Here is an 18,150-nt window from a genome sequence, read left to right as displayed (position 1 = left end):
GTGATGCAAAAAATTACATTTCCAAAATTCTGTAAAGTGAAACTCCACCATGAAAGTCCAGATTTTATTGCTATATTATTTTATATAATTTTTATATTATGTTACATTTATCCTGACAACACAACTACTGCTGAAAGCAAATTTAAATTAATATGGAAAAGAACAATTCATCATGGGATCCAATCAAGATTGCACAGCTTCCTATTTCTCTAGAGGTTAAGTTTCAGTAAGACCACTGCTGATACTAAAAATAGAAGGTATTGCTCAGTTTTTCTGAAAATGAAATCAACGAAACTTACAAAGAAAAAAAAAATTAAAGAATAATGCATAAAGTAATCTTGAATAAAAAAGTAGTTTTATATGAACAAGAAGTCATCATTTAGTCTTTGTTTTATTACATGGGTTAAGTATTTTTTCTGATATATCAAAATAACTGAAAACAAAGTACTTTTGTTAATAATGTCAACATGCAATAAGAGATTTAGTATCCATAGTTCTTGAAAACACAATAAAACCATCTTGTCCACTCATGTAAACACAAGTATTCTTTCTATGATAAATTCAATTGATTTCAGTAAGAACAGTTCAGATCCAAATAAACAAATATGACCTTTAGTTTTACTTACCCGTAAAGATTCCATGTAAGATTTGTGACAATCTATGTGTAAAGTGTGACCACATGTTTGTACATAAACACCTCCTTCCCAGCCTATTGACACTGCTTGCAGACAGGAACTCTAAAACACAGCAAAACCAGTAAGAAACAACGCTTATATATAAAGCTATATAAGTATTTACCCAAACTTATTTTAAGATTTGAAAGATAGCACACAAATAAAAAAAATCTGTGTATCTCATTAAAAGACATGCTGTAGAAATAAAGGAAACTTCATTTTTTAAAGTACTGACTTAAGCTAACTTACACAGCTGCCATTATGCTATTCTTTCCAACCAAGAGCCAAACAGTTAAGTTAAACTTCTGCAGTTCTTATCACTTAAAATAACCATTTCATCAAGGAACCTCTTGTACTACAGCATAAAGGTGGCTATAACTCTTAACATCTGTTCCAATAGTAGAAGTTATTCCATGTACAAGGGCAAGATACTGTTCCAATACATTTCATTCAGTTTTGTAGGTAACCAAAATAACAAGACTACTGTTATATAATTTAGCCTCAATCTGTTTTAAAATTCAGTGTAAAAACTTAGGGTTTTTAATGAGTTGTTGAACAACATTATATATAACTCATCGTAGTGGGAAATGAGAACAAATACTTGTTTAGTGAACTGAGTTTTACAAAGGATTGTTTAGAAAACATTGGCCTTAATCAAGGACTGTACTTACAGTCCACATGTCTAAAAGTTACCTCACTGGTAACTTTTTTCCAGAAAACAATGACCTGAAGAAACAGGTACCTCTGGCACACTTACTGTAAGGAACTCTAGAAAATTCTCTTAAAGAATATCTAACTATAGTCAGTCTCATTATTAGATTGCCATTTCTCAAAAATCTCATGCACAGATTGAAAAGTACATTCTGGTTATACATTGAAGGAACAGAAAAAGATTTATTGCTACCAGAATTGGGAAACAATTTTTAGTCTAGACTCGCACTAAAATGGTCTTAATGTATAATGCAAAATCAGTGTACCATGAATAACCCTAATAGCTCCATTTTCTAAGGACCTCCTACCATCTCTTTTTTCTGCATATGAGCAGGAAATCAAATGCTCCTGTTTACCTTGCCTCAACATGTTATTCATAAGGTGCTATGAGCCTCTCAGGTCATAAAGTAAGGAAGTTTTTCTCCTGCTGGTGAAGTATCAAGGTCACATGATACATCTGGATAAGCACCACAGGACAAATGTTTCATTCAGGAAAATAATTATTTACTGCATGTATTTAATGAGGCTACTTAGTAGCAGTTGCAAAAAAAGGAGAAAAAAACCAAAACCCAAAGTCTTAGCAGAAAGGTTTTACTCTATTACTCTTGAGTTCAGAAACAAAGGAGATTCCAAAGCAAACCACGAGCTTGGGATGGAACACACCTGTATCAAACTACTGGTTACACAGTACTACGTGATTCTGAAAACAGCCTTATCAATCCAGTATACAAAATTTTATTTCCTAAACCTTAGTCATAGCTTTCCATATTAAAATTAATTACTTTCAGTGATTTTTCCTTTAATGGGCAAGAACTCCACTCCCTGACAGCAAGCATCAAATTTCAGCTAAGAAAGTGCAAAAAGAAATCAATAGGGAAAGAAGTGATCTGTTTTACCTAATCTGTATACTGCATGTAGCTTTTGAATGGGATTTTTTAATTGATTTTTTTTCTTCTAGTAGAATAAGCCAACTTAAAATTTTTACATCTGGGTGAAATTATTCACTTGCCTCTTGCAAGCTGTTGTTAAAGGAAGGACATTTACTGGAAAGGACACAGTTGATAAACAAAAGGACTTCTTATTGCTTAGCTCAGCTGAACAAGACACTCAAGACACTAACAGATGTTTCCATTTTCATGTCAAAAGAAATTTAAGGATTAGTTCTTTCATGCAGAGATTTGTTTTTTAGGACAGTAGTGACCTGGAAACTTGAAAGCAAAAACAGTTAATTCAACTAATGTTTGATTGAGGACTGGAATTTGTGAAAGAAGGATGTATTTGCTCATTGCATTACAGTGTATGTTAGATTAGTCTGTTGGTAGTGCTACTGCACAGAAGCAGAGATATACACTTCAGTAAGATCAAGTTTTTGAGTAACATTTTGCTTAGAACTCCTTCCACTTGTAAGATGCAAATATGTAAAAATAAAGCTCCAGTATTAATTCAGTAACTATTTGAAACAGTAAACCAACATCATCAGTGTCAAAAGAAGAAAAGCTTGTCCACAGATTCTTTCTGAACAAAAAATATTCTTTCATTCAAAAATAATATTCTGCTTACATCTTAAAGAGTTTTTCTTTCTAGCAAGAGAATTTATAATATTTGTCTTAGAATAAGGTAATTCTCTGAAAACATGGCCCAATTTTTAAAACTGCATCAAAACAACTATGAATTTTAATCTATGGTAATCTACATAAGCAAGCTTGGCTGCAGTTGGTAAATTTTAGTTATGTGTGGATGACATCATGAAAAAGCTAGCAATTGTGTCAGAGTAAAAACTGCCACACTTTCTCCTCCTTAACGCCAATATTTAAGCTTCTAAAGGTGATTATTTATTTAGATATGCCTAAAAACTCTTATCTCACCTGGGACTATTCTATAGAAGCTAATTTAAGGTCACAGGTTACATATTCTTCTCCCTCAGAACGATAGCTCAGAACAGTTACATATCATCTTATACAGCTCTTCAGGCATTAGGAAGGAAAGTCACAGGCAGCACTTCCACAAAGGTCTACAACTGAACATGTCCTGTTAAGCAGCAAGAACTGGCTCTCGAATTTTAATATGAAAAGCTCTTATTTGGTTTTGTGAAGGAATACAAAACTCTTCTTGGAACACATAATTAGGGGAAAGCCAGACACTATTTAAAAATAAGGACCCTATAAAATGTAAACACTTCAGAACAACTGCAACATGGAAAAGTGTTCACTAAATGTAGAAATGAAACTAGGAGAACTCTAATTTGTAATTTCATTTATCTTTTTACACAAATGATTCACAAGTGGTAGTACTGTTCATATGAAAAACTTACATCTTTGAAGTATCTCTGTAGAGTTGAAAGCCTCACGTCATGCAGCGCTGCACAGGTATCCCAAGGATATATCTGCTCCTCCTCGGTAGTTGGCAGTCTCTTTGGTTCAGTGCTATTGCGGCACTGCCCCAACACTGGATGAAGAAAAGCAATAAGGAATGCAATGAATATCAATATGCTAAACAATTAAGAAAACAAAAATCAGGTAATTGTGGTTTGTAGCTACAATGTGCTTTGTTGGTGTTAAAAAGTAAAAAGTTATTAGAGAAACTAAATACTGAACATCGTGCTTTTGCACTTGTACGTAAAGTATATATATATATCTACACCCACATTATATATATTCATACACACACAAACACATATCTAAGTATAGACAAACTGATGGCTGTTTAATTTTCTTTTTCTTTTAATACTGATTTTCCTGCAAGTCTACTATATACTCTGCATTTGCAAAAGCTAACAGGAACTAGGAGGGAATTAAACTGTTTGGTTTTTTCCCAAACATTTAAAAGTTTTCTCAATATCCTTAAGTTACACATGTGCCTCAGAGAAGGCCATCCACAAAAAACCCAGGAGACTCTGTGTTTCCAGGCTTCATGAGACACAACAGAATTTACACACACGCGTTAAAAGCTGCAGAAACATTGCTTTTCCTGCAAGTCACACATTCATACCTGAGGATGCTTGTAATAGTACAACTAGTCCTGTAGGTCTGTCTTCAGTAGAAGGCCCGCTTTGTCCACAAATAACACAATCATATATTGCCTCAGAAACGTGCTGTTCGGATGTAGCTACCTCCATGGCGATATCGACATCTGGAGATTCTATAAAAGAATAAGAAAATTTATATTAAACAGAGGCAAAGAAATCCAATTGCATCTGCACTGATGTAGTGATGAAAAAACTCCAAAATAATTTCTCTAGTTTATCTACAACTAAAGCATGGACAATTAGCTGAAACTAACCTTGCTGCTTCAAACAAAGACACCTACAAAACAAAGTGCATGATTTCCCATATTCAGAAGTCCTTCCTGAGGAATTATATGTTTCATTCAAGTTTTGTATTAAATTTGATCTCTCTAAAACGTCTGTAAAAAGAGATCTAACTTCTATTTCATTAGATACTATACTGAAAACTTAAAACATAGAGAGATTAAGGGCAATGGATATGAATCTCTAGTCAAACCAGATTTGCTAAGATTTGCTGAGTGAAACAACAATTAGAAGGAAAAAGTTAACCTGGAGACCTTAAAAATAATTTTAAGATGCTTAGACGTACGTAGTGAATGAAATGTGCAACTTAAATGGGAAATTTTTATTTTAATATGAAACTGGGACAATTTTGTGTGCATTAAGAAAGTAATCAGCTGTGATGCAGCACATGTTTAGGTGTAAACAAGACATATCAGAGATGTGGTTTTCTCATGGTCCACATTACTACTTTGTAGGTGCACAGACAGAAAGGTTCAAGGCTAAGGACCAGTTTTGAAGTATCAAAACTATTGCACTTGACACAGCTTTGTTCACATGACAGTTGGTGGTGCTGGTTTTGGGGCAAGCAATTATAGGTTATGGTACAATCAAAGGTAATGTGGATAGAGCCTTCCCAAATCTTCGTTCGTGAAGTCTAGCCATGACAATCAAAGGTAAGAATTCTTTATTGGCTTGAAAGAAAAGCATCTTAGGACTAAATGATTCTCTCCTTACAGCTCAAGGAACACACAGTCAGCCTCTTGATGTAGAATATGAGGGTTCTTTGTTTCTTTCCTAGAAGATAATTTTTCCAAAGAAAACACTTCCTCCCTACCTTCAACCATGCCCTTTATCTCCCTGATTAAGTAGGCAAAGGTATTGGGCAGAGAACCCAAAAACTGTGAGTACAGCAACAGTCCTCATGCAGAATGGTTTTTAGGAGAGCTGCTGTCTTCTGAGAATCCACAAGTTCAGCACAGGAGGCTGCTGCCATAAGGAGAGGTGTGTTTGATGCCAAGCAGTGGATTTCTCTGCTATAAAGAACTCCATGCAATAATCTCACAGGGAAGAATCAAAATTACACTGTTTTAGTAGCTATTGATTTCCCAGACATTTATTGAGCATCACATGAAAATGAACCCCAATTTTCACTGACATGCAGTTATTAATATTGTACACACATCTATCACCATCTAGTGGCAGCCAGATGTACAATGAAAGAAAAAGCACAATGCATCAACTGCAAAACATCCAGAAAACCTAGAAGCAAACTGTAGCACAGAAGGGAGGAGATCAACACTAATGCTACATTTTTGTATTTAACATCACCTCATAATTGTGTAATGCACACTCATGTACACCTGTGTATCAAAAGCATGACACAAGAATGACTAGTTTCAGCCTTCTTATTTCACTTTCTCAAAAATTTTTTCAATATGACAGAAAATATGCATCCATTCAATATTTTTCAGACGTGTAGAAAGAGAAGACAGTATGTCATGCTGATTTTGAACAATTCCATGGAAGTCCTAAAAATCAGTCAATATTTAATTAACAAAATCACATTCATTCATCATAGGTTGCATATTTTTAACCTAAAGGAAAACCACATACAGAACTAAGTATTTAAAAGACGTTTCAAAGCAGTTCAGTATATGCAATCTATACTTCCTATATGCCTATATGCAATAGGTACATATAAATCAGGCTAATTTAATTTTAGATCAATGGTCATGATCAAATGCATACTTCCTTCTCACCTACTTAGATTTAATGCTAGGCTACTTTGGCAAACAATTAAACTTCAAGGAAACTAAGCTTCTAGCAGGAAGGAAGACTTCCTAATAAAATAATTTCCACCCAAGCTAGTGAAAGAAAACAAAGGGAAAGTGGCAAGAAATTAAAATCTCAACAATTAAGCATACCCAAAAAACTGCAAGCAAATAAAAACCTTCAATTCTTTTTGAACTGACTATGATAAACCTGAATTACTCACTTAAACTGGTTGTTAGCTTCTCTGGAAGACAAGACTTCAGTTTGTCTGAAAGGGTACATTTTGGTTCTGTAATTCCTGGTTTGAAAACGTATCAGTGGCAATCCAGAAAAAAGAAAGCAAGCTATATATATAGCAATAATCTCCAACTTGTCTTCCTTGCCTTCTGGAGTTTTGCCTCTGTGGAGCTCCAGTGGAAGCAAACCAACACTGCTCCACCAGCTCTGTGATCTACAAAGACTGTTAAGGACCAGGACAAACATGTTTCAACTCAAAAAACTGTTGAAAATGAGAGAGATTCTTTCCTACAAACCTACTTCTAAAATATTTCATTAATGCATTGATACTTGTGAATATAAAGCCATTGCCATTTCTCCATTATACTTGACTTTGAGTTATATATTTCCTATTTCACATGGGGAAAAGTAAAACTATACTGCATTTTACTGCAGTAGTAGTCATATGGAAGCTTAAAATCCCCACAAATTTGTAGCTCCACACCTTTTTTTTTCTTTTTTTTCTCCATTTCATATAAACAAAAGCACAGAAACGCTTTGTGTTTTCCACAGAAATCTGTGGAGCCTTTATTTAAAGTGACTGGAGCTGTAATGCTATTTTATTGATTTGATTTAGAAAATACACATTCTTGACAATTTTTAAAGCATTTGCTAACATCTAGCTCCCAAGATTCAATTATAAAAAGGCAAATAAATAAAAATTATTATTTTATTAAATGTCCTGTTATACTAATGAAAAGATTTTATAGTCAAAGACTGATTCCAATATAACATAAAATCTCACTATTCTGGCTAAAACCCACACCTGAATCAACACCCTGATCAATTCACCAAGTTTCTCTCATGAGATTTGTCTAATGTTATAACACATCTCACCCCTTTACAGTGGGTTCTGGAACTTTTCTTTGTCCTTGTGAATTATTCCAGATATCTAGATAAATATGAACCTCAAAACAGCAAAGGAGGATAAAAACATTTAAACTGTGACAGAAATCCAGGGCAGAGCCAAACACTACCGTTCTCAAGAGTTTTTTATTTAGCTCTTAGTTCAGTTTTGTACCACCGGAAGTGATAGGCACAGAGTTACAAAAACCTATCATTTCCTACCTCCTAACAAATACTGATCAGTCTGCTAAAATCTAGCACACTGTTTTATTGCAGAATATACTGCTGCCTGAATTTCTTTTCATTTCTACTCTCCAGAGCTAAGGACGCATTCTGTTACTTCCCCCATCCAGCAAAACCCCAGAACCCAAAGGGCTTTATAAACACAGTAACTATAGTTCACAATTTCTGTTGACTGTAGTCAACATTTGTTCTGCTGTATACATTGTGTCAAAGCAGCCCCTTGGCATCAGAACAACCATTAGTATGCTAATATTCTTTGCCCTGACCCAGCATATATAGTCTCAAGAGATCAGTACCTAATTTATTTTTCTATCTGGGTTCAGAAGATTGAGTGTTAGGAAATGTATGTCACCTTGCACTAAAACTCTGCACTTCTGTTAAACTCTAGCTACAGAACGTTTGCTTGAAGGACAAAATGACGTCCTGTTAAGACACATCATAAGAAAAATACAAAAGACCATCTGCATAATTATTGAGAGGCATTAAAAATATTTAAAAGTCACACTGGGCACTTCAGAGACAACAAAACTATGGAAGAAATGAGCGGTATTTTAATAATTTTTCTAATTAACGAATTAACTAATTTAAAAAATTTTCACTAAGATGCATTTGGTTAAGTAGTTCAGCAGCTTGTCTAGAAAGTATCATAATATTTCATATTTATAAAATTCATATCACTGTAATTTGTTAAAAGGCTACTGTTAACCTGAACAGAGTGATTTATTTTTGTCCTTATCAAGACCTGCCTGAAGGTAGTGAAGTTTCAAAAATCTCCTGCATAGATTTCCACATCACAAGATAAACCACAGTCTCACACTTGAGAAAGTGTCCTCAAAGATGTCAAGGCAGCTATAACCGGGAGACTAGAAGGCCTATGGAGTTGAAGCTGTTACAACACATTTTTGACTCTAGACATCCTCCTCAGATATTTCAGGAGCTCTATCTGCTGTTCTTCGAATGATGTTTCTTGGGTTATTTTTCTACTTTTTTCGTTTTTCCTGCAGTCAAATAGCTAAAGACAGCACACTGGATTCTGTTCTATCCTAGTTCATTAACATAACTGTTTCTAAATTTCACCTAATTACTTCCAGGCAAGCTTGAATAGCAATGCAGTTCTGCAGATGTCACAGAATATAAATAGAAAGAAACAGGGGGCACAAATGGAAAGTGATACATAATTGGAATTTTTTCTACAGTCATTATGTGAAAGAAAAGGCCAACCTTTATTTTCAGAATCTCAGATGAATTTGTGCATTTCAGTTCAAATAAATAAATTCTGCTGGTAAAATGAGACACATTTAATACTGAATAATTAACACAGAACTGAGTAACTTCCTTTTAAGCCATGTTTCATTGCAGCATCCCAACAATCACAGAGGAACACCTCAGAGATTAACAGTGGCTCTGTGCAGTTTAACCACCACCTTGTCAACTATTAAGTATATGAGGGTTTAATAAAATAATCTTTAAGCTTTGGCTATTCTCCATTATTCCTCCTATCACCTTCTCGACACATTTATATTCAGAGTATTTTCAGTCTTCTATACTGTCAATAGAAAGGTAGTACGAAATTTTCAAGTGTCATATCCAAAAACAATTACATCAGTTCTCACATTTTACGACTGAATCACATCTGCTTTTCATAGATGAAATTTCAAAAGATGATAATAATGATTTGCTCAAATGACACCAACTGAATCAGTGATAAAGTGAGGGAGCTGAAGCCTCACCATCCCTGCATTTGGCAGTGTTATTACAGTTACAACAAATGATCAAAATGAAGAAATAAGCCTACTGCCAAACTTCAATCTATAATAAAAGTAACAAGTAACAGAGTTTGAATATGTGAGGGGGAATCTGTATTAACCAACTGATTTTAGCATGAAAAGATTTTTTTGTTTGTCTTAAAACAGCTATTTCAGCACAGCTATGCTACAATTGAGGGTAAATCTATGAATTACTGACAGTAGTTTTAAACTGAATCACTCCTGAAAGACTAGTTTCAGAATTCTTATCATGTCTTGTGTTTTAAACTTAGCGTAACAACAGTTTCTGCAACTTTTTCAATAATTTGCTGTAACACATAGAGACTGCATTTACAGCCAAACAAATCACTTTGGTTAAACAAACTGAAGAAAATATTCCTGGCAAAAATTAATCTGGATTTTTAAATAAACCTCATGCACTATAACAGAATATGTACTTCCTTTCTGCAAGCTATTTTAATGCCAGTCTGAACATAAAAGCTAGTTAATACTGGACTATAGTATTACTGCAATGTATTTTCATAACAAACTCGGAAAATGGAATGACAACCTAGAAGACACTGAGAACAGTTAGTGATAAAGCGAGTAATTATTCAGTTAACAAAATGCCTGGAATTCTATTAACTTGTGGCCAAGGAATGTCTGTATGCAGAACAACTTTACAAAAATGTATTCCTGTAAGTTGACCCTATCTAGTGCTGTGCATGACCTCGTATAATTGACAATAAACACTACATTTTAAGTTATCTGAAGTTATTAATTCTTTAAATACTAGGAAGCAAACAATTTAAGCGTTGCATGCCCAAGAACATTTTAATGCACAACCATAAACACAAAGGTCCAGGTCTGCCTGGTAGAGAAATTAAGGGTTCTTTTTAATACTAAGTAAAAGCTAGATATACCCAGTCCTTCACAAAAATAAATGCTGCTTAATTTACTGATTTAACCAGCATGATTGATCCACAGATCAAAGCAGTTCTCTTAAACATAGCTTATAAAACTCATGCATGAAAGTATTTATGCATATTTATGTAAATATGCAAATAGGGCTATTGATAGGTGTATATATAAAGGTACATCTGATTTAATATATAAAACACATCAATTTCAAAGTTGCAATACGAAGAATTCAAAATATAGGTGACTGCAGAATCAAAGTTTCAAAGTTACTTTCAATTAGCCATGACTATATAAAGACTTAATTTTTAATAAGTAGAACTACAAAGCTCTCCTTCCCTTCCTCCTTACTTCAACAATTAAAAAGAAATAACTACCCATTTAATGAAGATGACTTACAACACAAAGTCCACAGAAAAAAGTTACTGTATTGCACACCCTCCAAACATAACACCATATATATAGTGATTTATTTCATAGAATCATAGAACAGTTCGGATTGGAAGCAACTTTAAAGATCATCTAGTTCCAATTCCCCCACCGTAGGCAGGGATGCCTTCCACCAGACCAGTTTGCTCAGAGCCCCATCCATGACTGCTGTCATCCAAGACCTTAATAAGTATAAACAAATACATCATCTCAGCAACTTATGAACAGAAGGGAAGTTAAAAATTTCAAAAGCCAGACTTTCCCAGCAAATACAGTTGGCAAAATATTTGTAACCATTGCTTCAACTCAAATCAAAACTACATAGCAGATGATACTTGATTAAGGGGAGGGGGGAGATTCCTGCTTTTTCTTATCTTTCAGAAGTGCTAATTTTCAATTAAGTAACCCAGATGACAAAAATATTTTCCGTTCCTCAGTTAAACACAGACTAATCAGCATTATGCTCTTCTACACAGTAGATTCTCAAGAACAACAAGAGCTGATTCTGCTCTAAAGCCTGTACATGAAGTAAAATACGTTATCACTTACAGCAACTGAAGTGACGTAAAAATTATGCATTCCTTAAATCTATAAATATATTGAGGCTCTAAAAAGAAAGAATCTTAAATTTTCTTATGAAAGAAAATACAATCTTTAAGAGACAAACTAATTTTGGGACATTTTATATTAAAGGTAATTACTTTAAAACATCACACATTTCATCCACTGTGTATTAAGAAAAATGGGAATAAATTTATGTCCCACAGATTTAATCTATTCTTTAGCATATGTATTTGGTAATATCTGTCCTATAAAACATAAGTTTAAGCCTCTTAAGAAGTATTTAGTATACAGGCAGATATAGAAGTGGAATCTGAAGGGAGGGTTTTCTGTTCGGTTGGAGTGGTTGATGGTTGGGGTTTTTTTGTGTGTGTGTTTTGTTTGTTTTTTAAACTGTTGGAGTAAAAATCTTAATACTTAACATAGGGTAAAAGGAAAAAAAAGCAAACAGTCAACCACACAAAAACTTACCAACATCCATGGCAGTTTCCATGAAGCTTTTCTGCCTTGAGGCAAATTCAGCCAACAGTTTCTGCTGCCTTTCTCTAGCCTTCTGTCGTCTGAGTGAAAGAAGGGGGGAAGTGTTAAAAAAAAATATATTATAGAGTGAAAAAAATACTTTATAAATGTCAGGCTGACTACAGTTACCATCTTAAATAATCACTCAAAATTCAGGATTTCTGTAAATAAAGGAATAATTTCCAAGCCGAAAAAAAGAATTTCTTGCTTTAAAAAGTGGAGTTTAAGAAATCAGTGTTATTTTGAGTGTGAAAGATAGGAATAAAATCCTGTCCTAAAACACCCTTGAGAAAACCAAAGGATCTTCTAACAGACTAGGACACAACATTTCAAGAAAAAGAACCCAAGACCTTATTTTTGAAGCTTTTTTTTCTGTTACGCATGGGAAGAATAACAGAGTGGAATATCAACTGTTGTACAAAAACAAGTACTGCTGTGCGCAACCAATGTTTACAAGCTAATAAAAATAATAGCCTACCTCACTCCCTTCTTTATCAAGCTTGATGATAAGAGAAACAACTACAGATAATTTCTTTTCCAGCTAAGGTTCCTCACAGTGGTTCTTTTTCCCCCACCTCCCCCCAAGATACTGGTCACCAACAGCTTTTATACCTGGACTTAAAGAAGCTTGAGACTGCATCCAGATTAAAACCCCTTATCTCTGTGGAGCCAAGTTGACTTCACTAACTCTTTCCTCATTGTTTATCACAGCTCTGAATTTACAAATGGAAGACATTAGAGACTTATGTTTGTCTACCCATCTATTTAAACTGTATTAGTGACCTGTACAAGGTTATATTACCAGCTATATAACTCCCCAGATAAACATATACTGCAGTGGATAGAGGAATATTGATGGATGCAAAAAGAGAAAGAAAATAGCCACTCATTCTCCTTAATTTGGCAAGAGTTTACATGCAAAATGGAAGAATGGAAGTGGGAAAACCAAACAAAACTCCTATACCACAGCTGCTCACCACATGGAACATGCAAACACCTACAGGCCCCACGGCTGGTGTGATAATGCAGCACTCCCCAGTGCAGCTATGGAACCTCTATCACAGCCACATGTTCTGCACACCAGCATTTCCAATGAATTTCTTCCCCTGCTCAGAGATAATTCAGATAACTAACATGGGATTTAAAAACAGCACTTGGCATCTGATATGCTGATGGGTGAGTCATCTTCAGTCTCCAGCACTGTCTGATTATCAGGAACAGGCACACACAGGCCCAGAGCAGCCTCACATACTGTACTCTCTTATCCTGAGGTGGCCTGTTTATAAGTCAAAGCTTCTAACTTGTTTTCTTAATGCCCCAAATACCTCTGCCCATCTATCTGTTACATTGTACAGTCACCAAAAATAACTTCTATTTACAACAACACTAAGATTCATTATACTGAGGATCAGAGCAGGGCATTCGTTAGATCTGGTTTTATTTATTTCTCCCTGGAAATTTCTCAATATACACCTTGACTAAAAGCAGAGTGACTGTAAATAGATGCCTTTAATAAGAAGACATAAACAAACTCTGACAGATTCAGTACAGCTCAGTAATTTTCCATGATGGCCCATGGGAGTATGACACTGCAATTGAAAAAATACTGCAAGCAGCTCAAGCTTGCTTCTAGTTCTGTATTTCAGTTTCTATGGCAACAATTCATTGCCTGAGTGATACCAAGTTCATCATTATATGTTGAAGTAACCAAAAAGGGTGATCATTTAACATGCACCATCTGCTCGGTCTTCACTGACACAAAACTGGATTTGGGGGGAAAATTAAAACAAAACAATCAAAAAAGTAAAAATTGCAGCCTGACTGCATGAACACCATCAGCCCATGAGTTTAGTCATTTTAGTTACCATGCTGTCCACTAATACCATTAAAAATTTGGGAAGAAGATAATAATCATTCAGAACAAAGCACGGAAAACATTTATTTTCATCATTACATTAGCCCCTGACCTTAACTGAAAACTTAAAAGTGCCTCCAACAGATCCTTTATAGAGGGAAAGGAAACACCTCACCTGTTTTCTTATATGAAAAGTTACTTGTTTCATCGATTCTTGTGCTTCTGTACATAAATCTAGCACTACTGAGTACCACAATACTGATTAGGTGTCCAAGATATAGCTGTGTTTTATCTAAAGCAGCCATTCATTGTGTCTTTCTCTGACAGATAATTTTACATGCTAAACCTTGACTGTTTCTCTCATTTACCGAACTATTACAAGGGATGTTGAAACTATTAACTAAACACTGGCAAGAAAACAATAATTTTACTTTGTAAAGTATGTAACACATGAATATATTAAACCTATTTTTCATTTTTTTGTTATGTGTAATTTTCAAGTACAGTGTACGTCCTGGACATATCTGCAAGAATTTAATGAAAATATTATTTTCAAATAAATAAAAATAGCAGGATAAAAAAAGGTAATCCAGAAAACAACTGAGTCAGATGGCTGCATGTTTCTACCCAAATTTCTAGATCCATACTCATATAGTTTGGTTACATAAACCATTCAAAATACTCCATGAACAAGCACTCGATCATCTCCTTGTCCATCCTAGCCTGTGCTCTGTCTCTACTTTAATTAATGTGGTAAGTACTCTGACCTGAACCTTCTATGCCCCAACCTTCTTACACTATTCCCTGTTCTCTTGCTTCAAATACCACATTCCAGTCTTTTGCACTGACCAGCAGTCAGTCTCTTCCCACTGCCCTACTCCAGACAATTCTTCTTTCCAGTTGACTCTATCACATCCCCCAAATGCCAATCTCTGTCTTACTCATGCCCTCCAGACATTTCCATTCTTGTTCTACATTCTTCTTCTCCTATCGACTCTCAAGACCCCATTCTTCCCGAGATTTTCATTAAATTTTTTTTCACTTGCTACTTTCCTCTGAATATTTTTGTCCTGACAACCCAGTTCTTCTCTAACATCCCCAGTTGCCAGTTTGAGTCTTCTCACATCAGCTATTCACTTGACCTGGTATCTGCCCTTTGCTCACTAGTCCATCAATCAGAAGGCATAAGGTTTCTCCTTCCAGTCCCAGTTTCAACACTGCTCCTACCAGTCCTAGTTTTCACCTCTATTTCTAAGATCTAGTTGCTGTCCTCTAGGCATTTGAACTAGTGATTCCTCTTCCCTAGGACTCTCATGGCAATACAAGCTTTGCTGACAACAGGAGAGAAGCAGGCTCTCTGCATTGTTTCAATACTGCCAGTGCTCTGGGGGCTCTCAAGACTCATAATATGAATTTAATAAAAAAAAAATAAGAACTACAAAAAAAAAATTAAAAACATACTTTTAAAATTGAATGGCTCGGACAAGTAAAAAAGGTAGAATTACCAAACCCAAATATATTAAACAAAGGTCAAAACCAATCATGGTGTGATGTGTGCATGTGAATGAACAGACAACACAAATAAAAATTCTAACTCATCTTAAGGTTAAGCCACAAAAACTAACACAATCTTAATTCTACACCTTTGTATACATGAGCGGTATATACAGCAACATAAAGGGTCAGCATGTGTATCACACCAAATTATTATGAAAGTTTTCTAATTTAAAGATCTAAAATACGAGGTGCAGATCCCACCCCAGTATCCATGTAAATCATGTATATTTAAAATGGATAAAGAAAACTGTAGAATTAAGTTATTCCTTTAATATGTAATTCATGCGAAAACCTAGAGACAAATAATCAACAGATGCACAACACACAATTTCCTATTGCCTCTTTACTTTGTTATTAATGTTACCTTTCTTCTTTGTCCAAAGTTTTCTTCTCTGCAGAACTAATCTTTTTTGGTGGGACAGGAGGTGTCACCTTCCTGCATATCTCTTCGATTATACGTTTATTCAATCTGCTCTGCACAGCAGCTTTCAATAAAATTCTTTCTACTGCCGTCATTCCATCACCGTGAGAGTATCTTGGAATTTCTGGGTGGATTAAAACATCCACATCATCCAACCACGGAGGATAGTAAGAGTTTTGTTTTCCTGAGAGTTTGTGATGCAATTTAATCAGCAAGGACAGTATGCTTTCCTTGACTTCTAGAATGGCTGTGGTTAGCTGGGGAGTTGCACCAGGTGCTGACCATTTCATGGATGTTTTGGGCCGAACCACCTGATTTGCCTCACTGGTGTTCCGATTGATGATCTCCTGAAATTTCTTCCTACGTTCTGCGACCAAACTGAACACTTGAGCTGTCCCCGAATTCTTGGGAAAAAAATCATAACGATTAATTTGCAAAAATACAATAAACAACATACATTCACAAAACCTTAGAAAATATTTTAAGTTAGGAGGAAAAGCACAAAACTTAAAAAGACTCCTCTCCCCTCCCAAAATGTACTGAAAATTAGGACAGCAAAATACTAAGCCTGCATATCGTATTTTGATACAAGTCTGTTATATGCAGCTGCATAAAAAGCCAAGTACAAAATGGAAATATCCATACCAAAACAACTAACAACTGATTTTGTCTGTTCTCCAAGTAATATTTCCTTAGTTTTTTTAGAATAGTAATTTCAGTATCTTTACGTCACTTAAACGTCTTTATTGAAGTCTACAGAGCACTGTTGCACAACATAACTCCTACTGCCACACAGGTGAACACACATCCCCATGGCATTGCCCATTCTCTGTGGATTTATGAGCTGAGATCCAGAAGCCACATACCCATATTGGCAAGCAGAACTTGATATGATGATTGCAGTTACATTAATGACAGAGCCCATTCAGATTTCTCTATCTTATACTGCTCTTGCTTTCAGTACTAAATTAAGGATACACATGCTGAACCCATAACAGAAACACGTTACTCTCTCCCTCTCAGAAGACTGGGCAGTTAAGAGAGATCAAATACTTCAGACATCAAATATAAAAATGGGATTCTGACAATTCTCTCACCTACCTTTATATTTTAATCTATTTCATATCCTCTCCCTACTTTAGATTTTGTCTATTTTTCTGACATTAATGTGCAAAAAAAAAACCCAACGTTGTATTGCCTTACATCTGGCATACAATCCTGACACCAAAATTATATCATCTACCGGCTATAAGTCTTTCAGGATCCCACCATTTACGTATTCATTTTTTTTCAAAACAACAAAAAACCGCTACTAATCATTTCAAATGCACTTTCAATGTAAGGTTAAACTTACCTAGATTCAAGAAAGCTAAGACTATTTTATATTATTGAATGTTAGTAATATGTTGGCGAGACAAAGCAGGCCTAAACACAGAGCTCAAGCAGTATGCCATCAATGACACTTGATATTTGATAGAATGCTTTTATTTCAAAATACGTATTAAAACTGTAAGGTCATTTTGTTGCTTAAAATCTACTACCTAAGATTACCATCAAGAACATGAAAAAAAGCACAAGTTCTTGCAATATGAATTTAAAAGGAATTCAGGAAAATTAGAAGATTCCACTGAATGTTAAGATGAGCACAATTAAAGCCACGTTGCTAGTTAATTGCTTAGGAGAACAAACTGCACACAGATCTACCTCTCTCTGGAGGCTCTTCCGCCTTGAACTCTGGTAGATTGAGGATAAAAAAAGTCATTAAATATATCATTTGGAAAGAGGTAACATTTGAAATAACTTCTATTTCTGCTATCAGTACACTTAGGAAAAATTACCAAAGGAAAAGGAATATCCCAAGAAATTGATAAAAACGGTAACAAAAATCCTAACAAAAAACCCTAAACAGGCAATAACTTAATCTAGTCTAGGGAAAGGACTAGCATTTGCATATACTTACTTGTGATGAAGCCAAACCATCAGAACTCGTACTTGCAGGTGGTTCCCTCTTCACCTCTGGAGCAGTTTCTGGTACTCTTACTCGGACATAGTTAATGAAGTGACGCATGTTAGAAACCAAGTTACTACCTGGAAACCAACTATCATGGCAACGCTCTTGTCCACCTGCAGATTCCTAAAACAATTAAACAAACCCTAGTATACTTTCGCTTCTGTTTTAAAATAACTTGTGTTGCTTTTATAACTGTATTAGAGGCCATCATCTCTCCATGAGATAGGAACAGTATGTTGAACATCATGTAACTCAATGAAGCCAATATATCTCTTAAAAATTATGACTGTGGTCCATGAGGACCACAGGGCTGATAAATACATGA

At 35.0% G+C, this 18,150-nt stretch overlaps 1 protein-coding gene across 7 annotated transcripts in view; it reads right to left on the bottom strand.

Moving 5' to 3' along the window:
* UBR3 (ubiquitin protein ligase E3 component n-recognin 3) overlaps positions 1 to 18,150 on the bottom strand; it is a 105,936-nt gene that overhangs the window by 40,417 nt on the left and 47,369 nt on the right. For 5 of the 7 annotated variants that reach the window (XM_051787334.1, XM_051787335.1, XM_051787338.1 and 2 more), the window contains 7 exons: positions 17,775 to 17,948; positions 17,519 to 17,548; positions 15,758 to 16,218; positions 11,934 to 12,022; positions 4,374 to 4,523; positions 3,697 to 3,830; positions 627 to 737 (listed from right to left, as the gene is read on the bottom strand). In XM_051787334.1, coding sequence (XP_051643294.1) covers positions 627 to 737; positions 3,697 to 3,830; positions 4,374 to 4,523; positions 11,934 to 12,022; positions 15,758 to 16,218; positions 17,519 to 17,548; positions 17,775 to 17,948 — 1,149 coding nt within the window. The remainder of the gene's footprint in view (positions 1 to 626; positions 738 to 3,696; positions 3,831 to 4,373; positions 4,524 to 11,933; positions 12,023 to 15,757; positions 16,219 to 17,518; positions 17,549 to 17,774; positions 17,949 to 18,150) is intronic. The other 2 variants (XM_051787336.1, XM_051787337.1) reach the window with 1 other exon arrangement.

This window comes from Manacus candei, unplaced genomic scaffold (assembly GCF_025592945.1).
Source record: "Manacus candei isolate 608988 ecotype Guabito, Panama unplaced genomic scaffold, ASM2559294v1 h1tg000023l, whole genome shotgun sequence".
Lineage (NCBI taxonomy): Eukaryota > Metazoa > Chordata > Aves > Passeriformes > Pipridae > Manacus > Manacus candei.
This window is presented reverse-complemented; position numbering and strand designations above follow the sequence as displayed.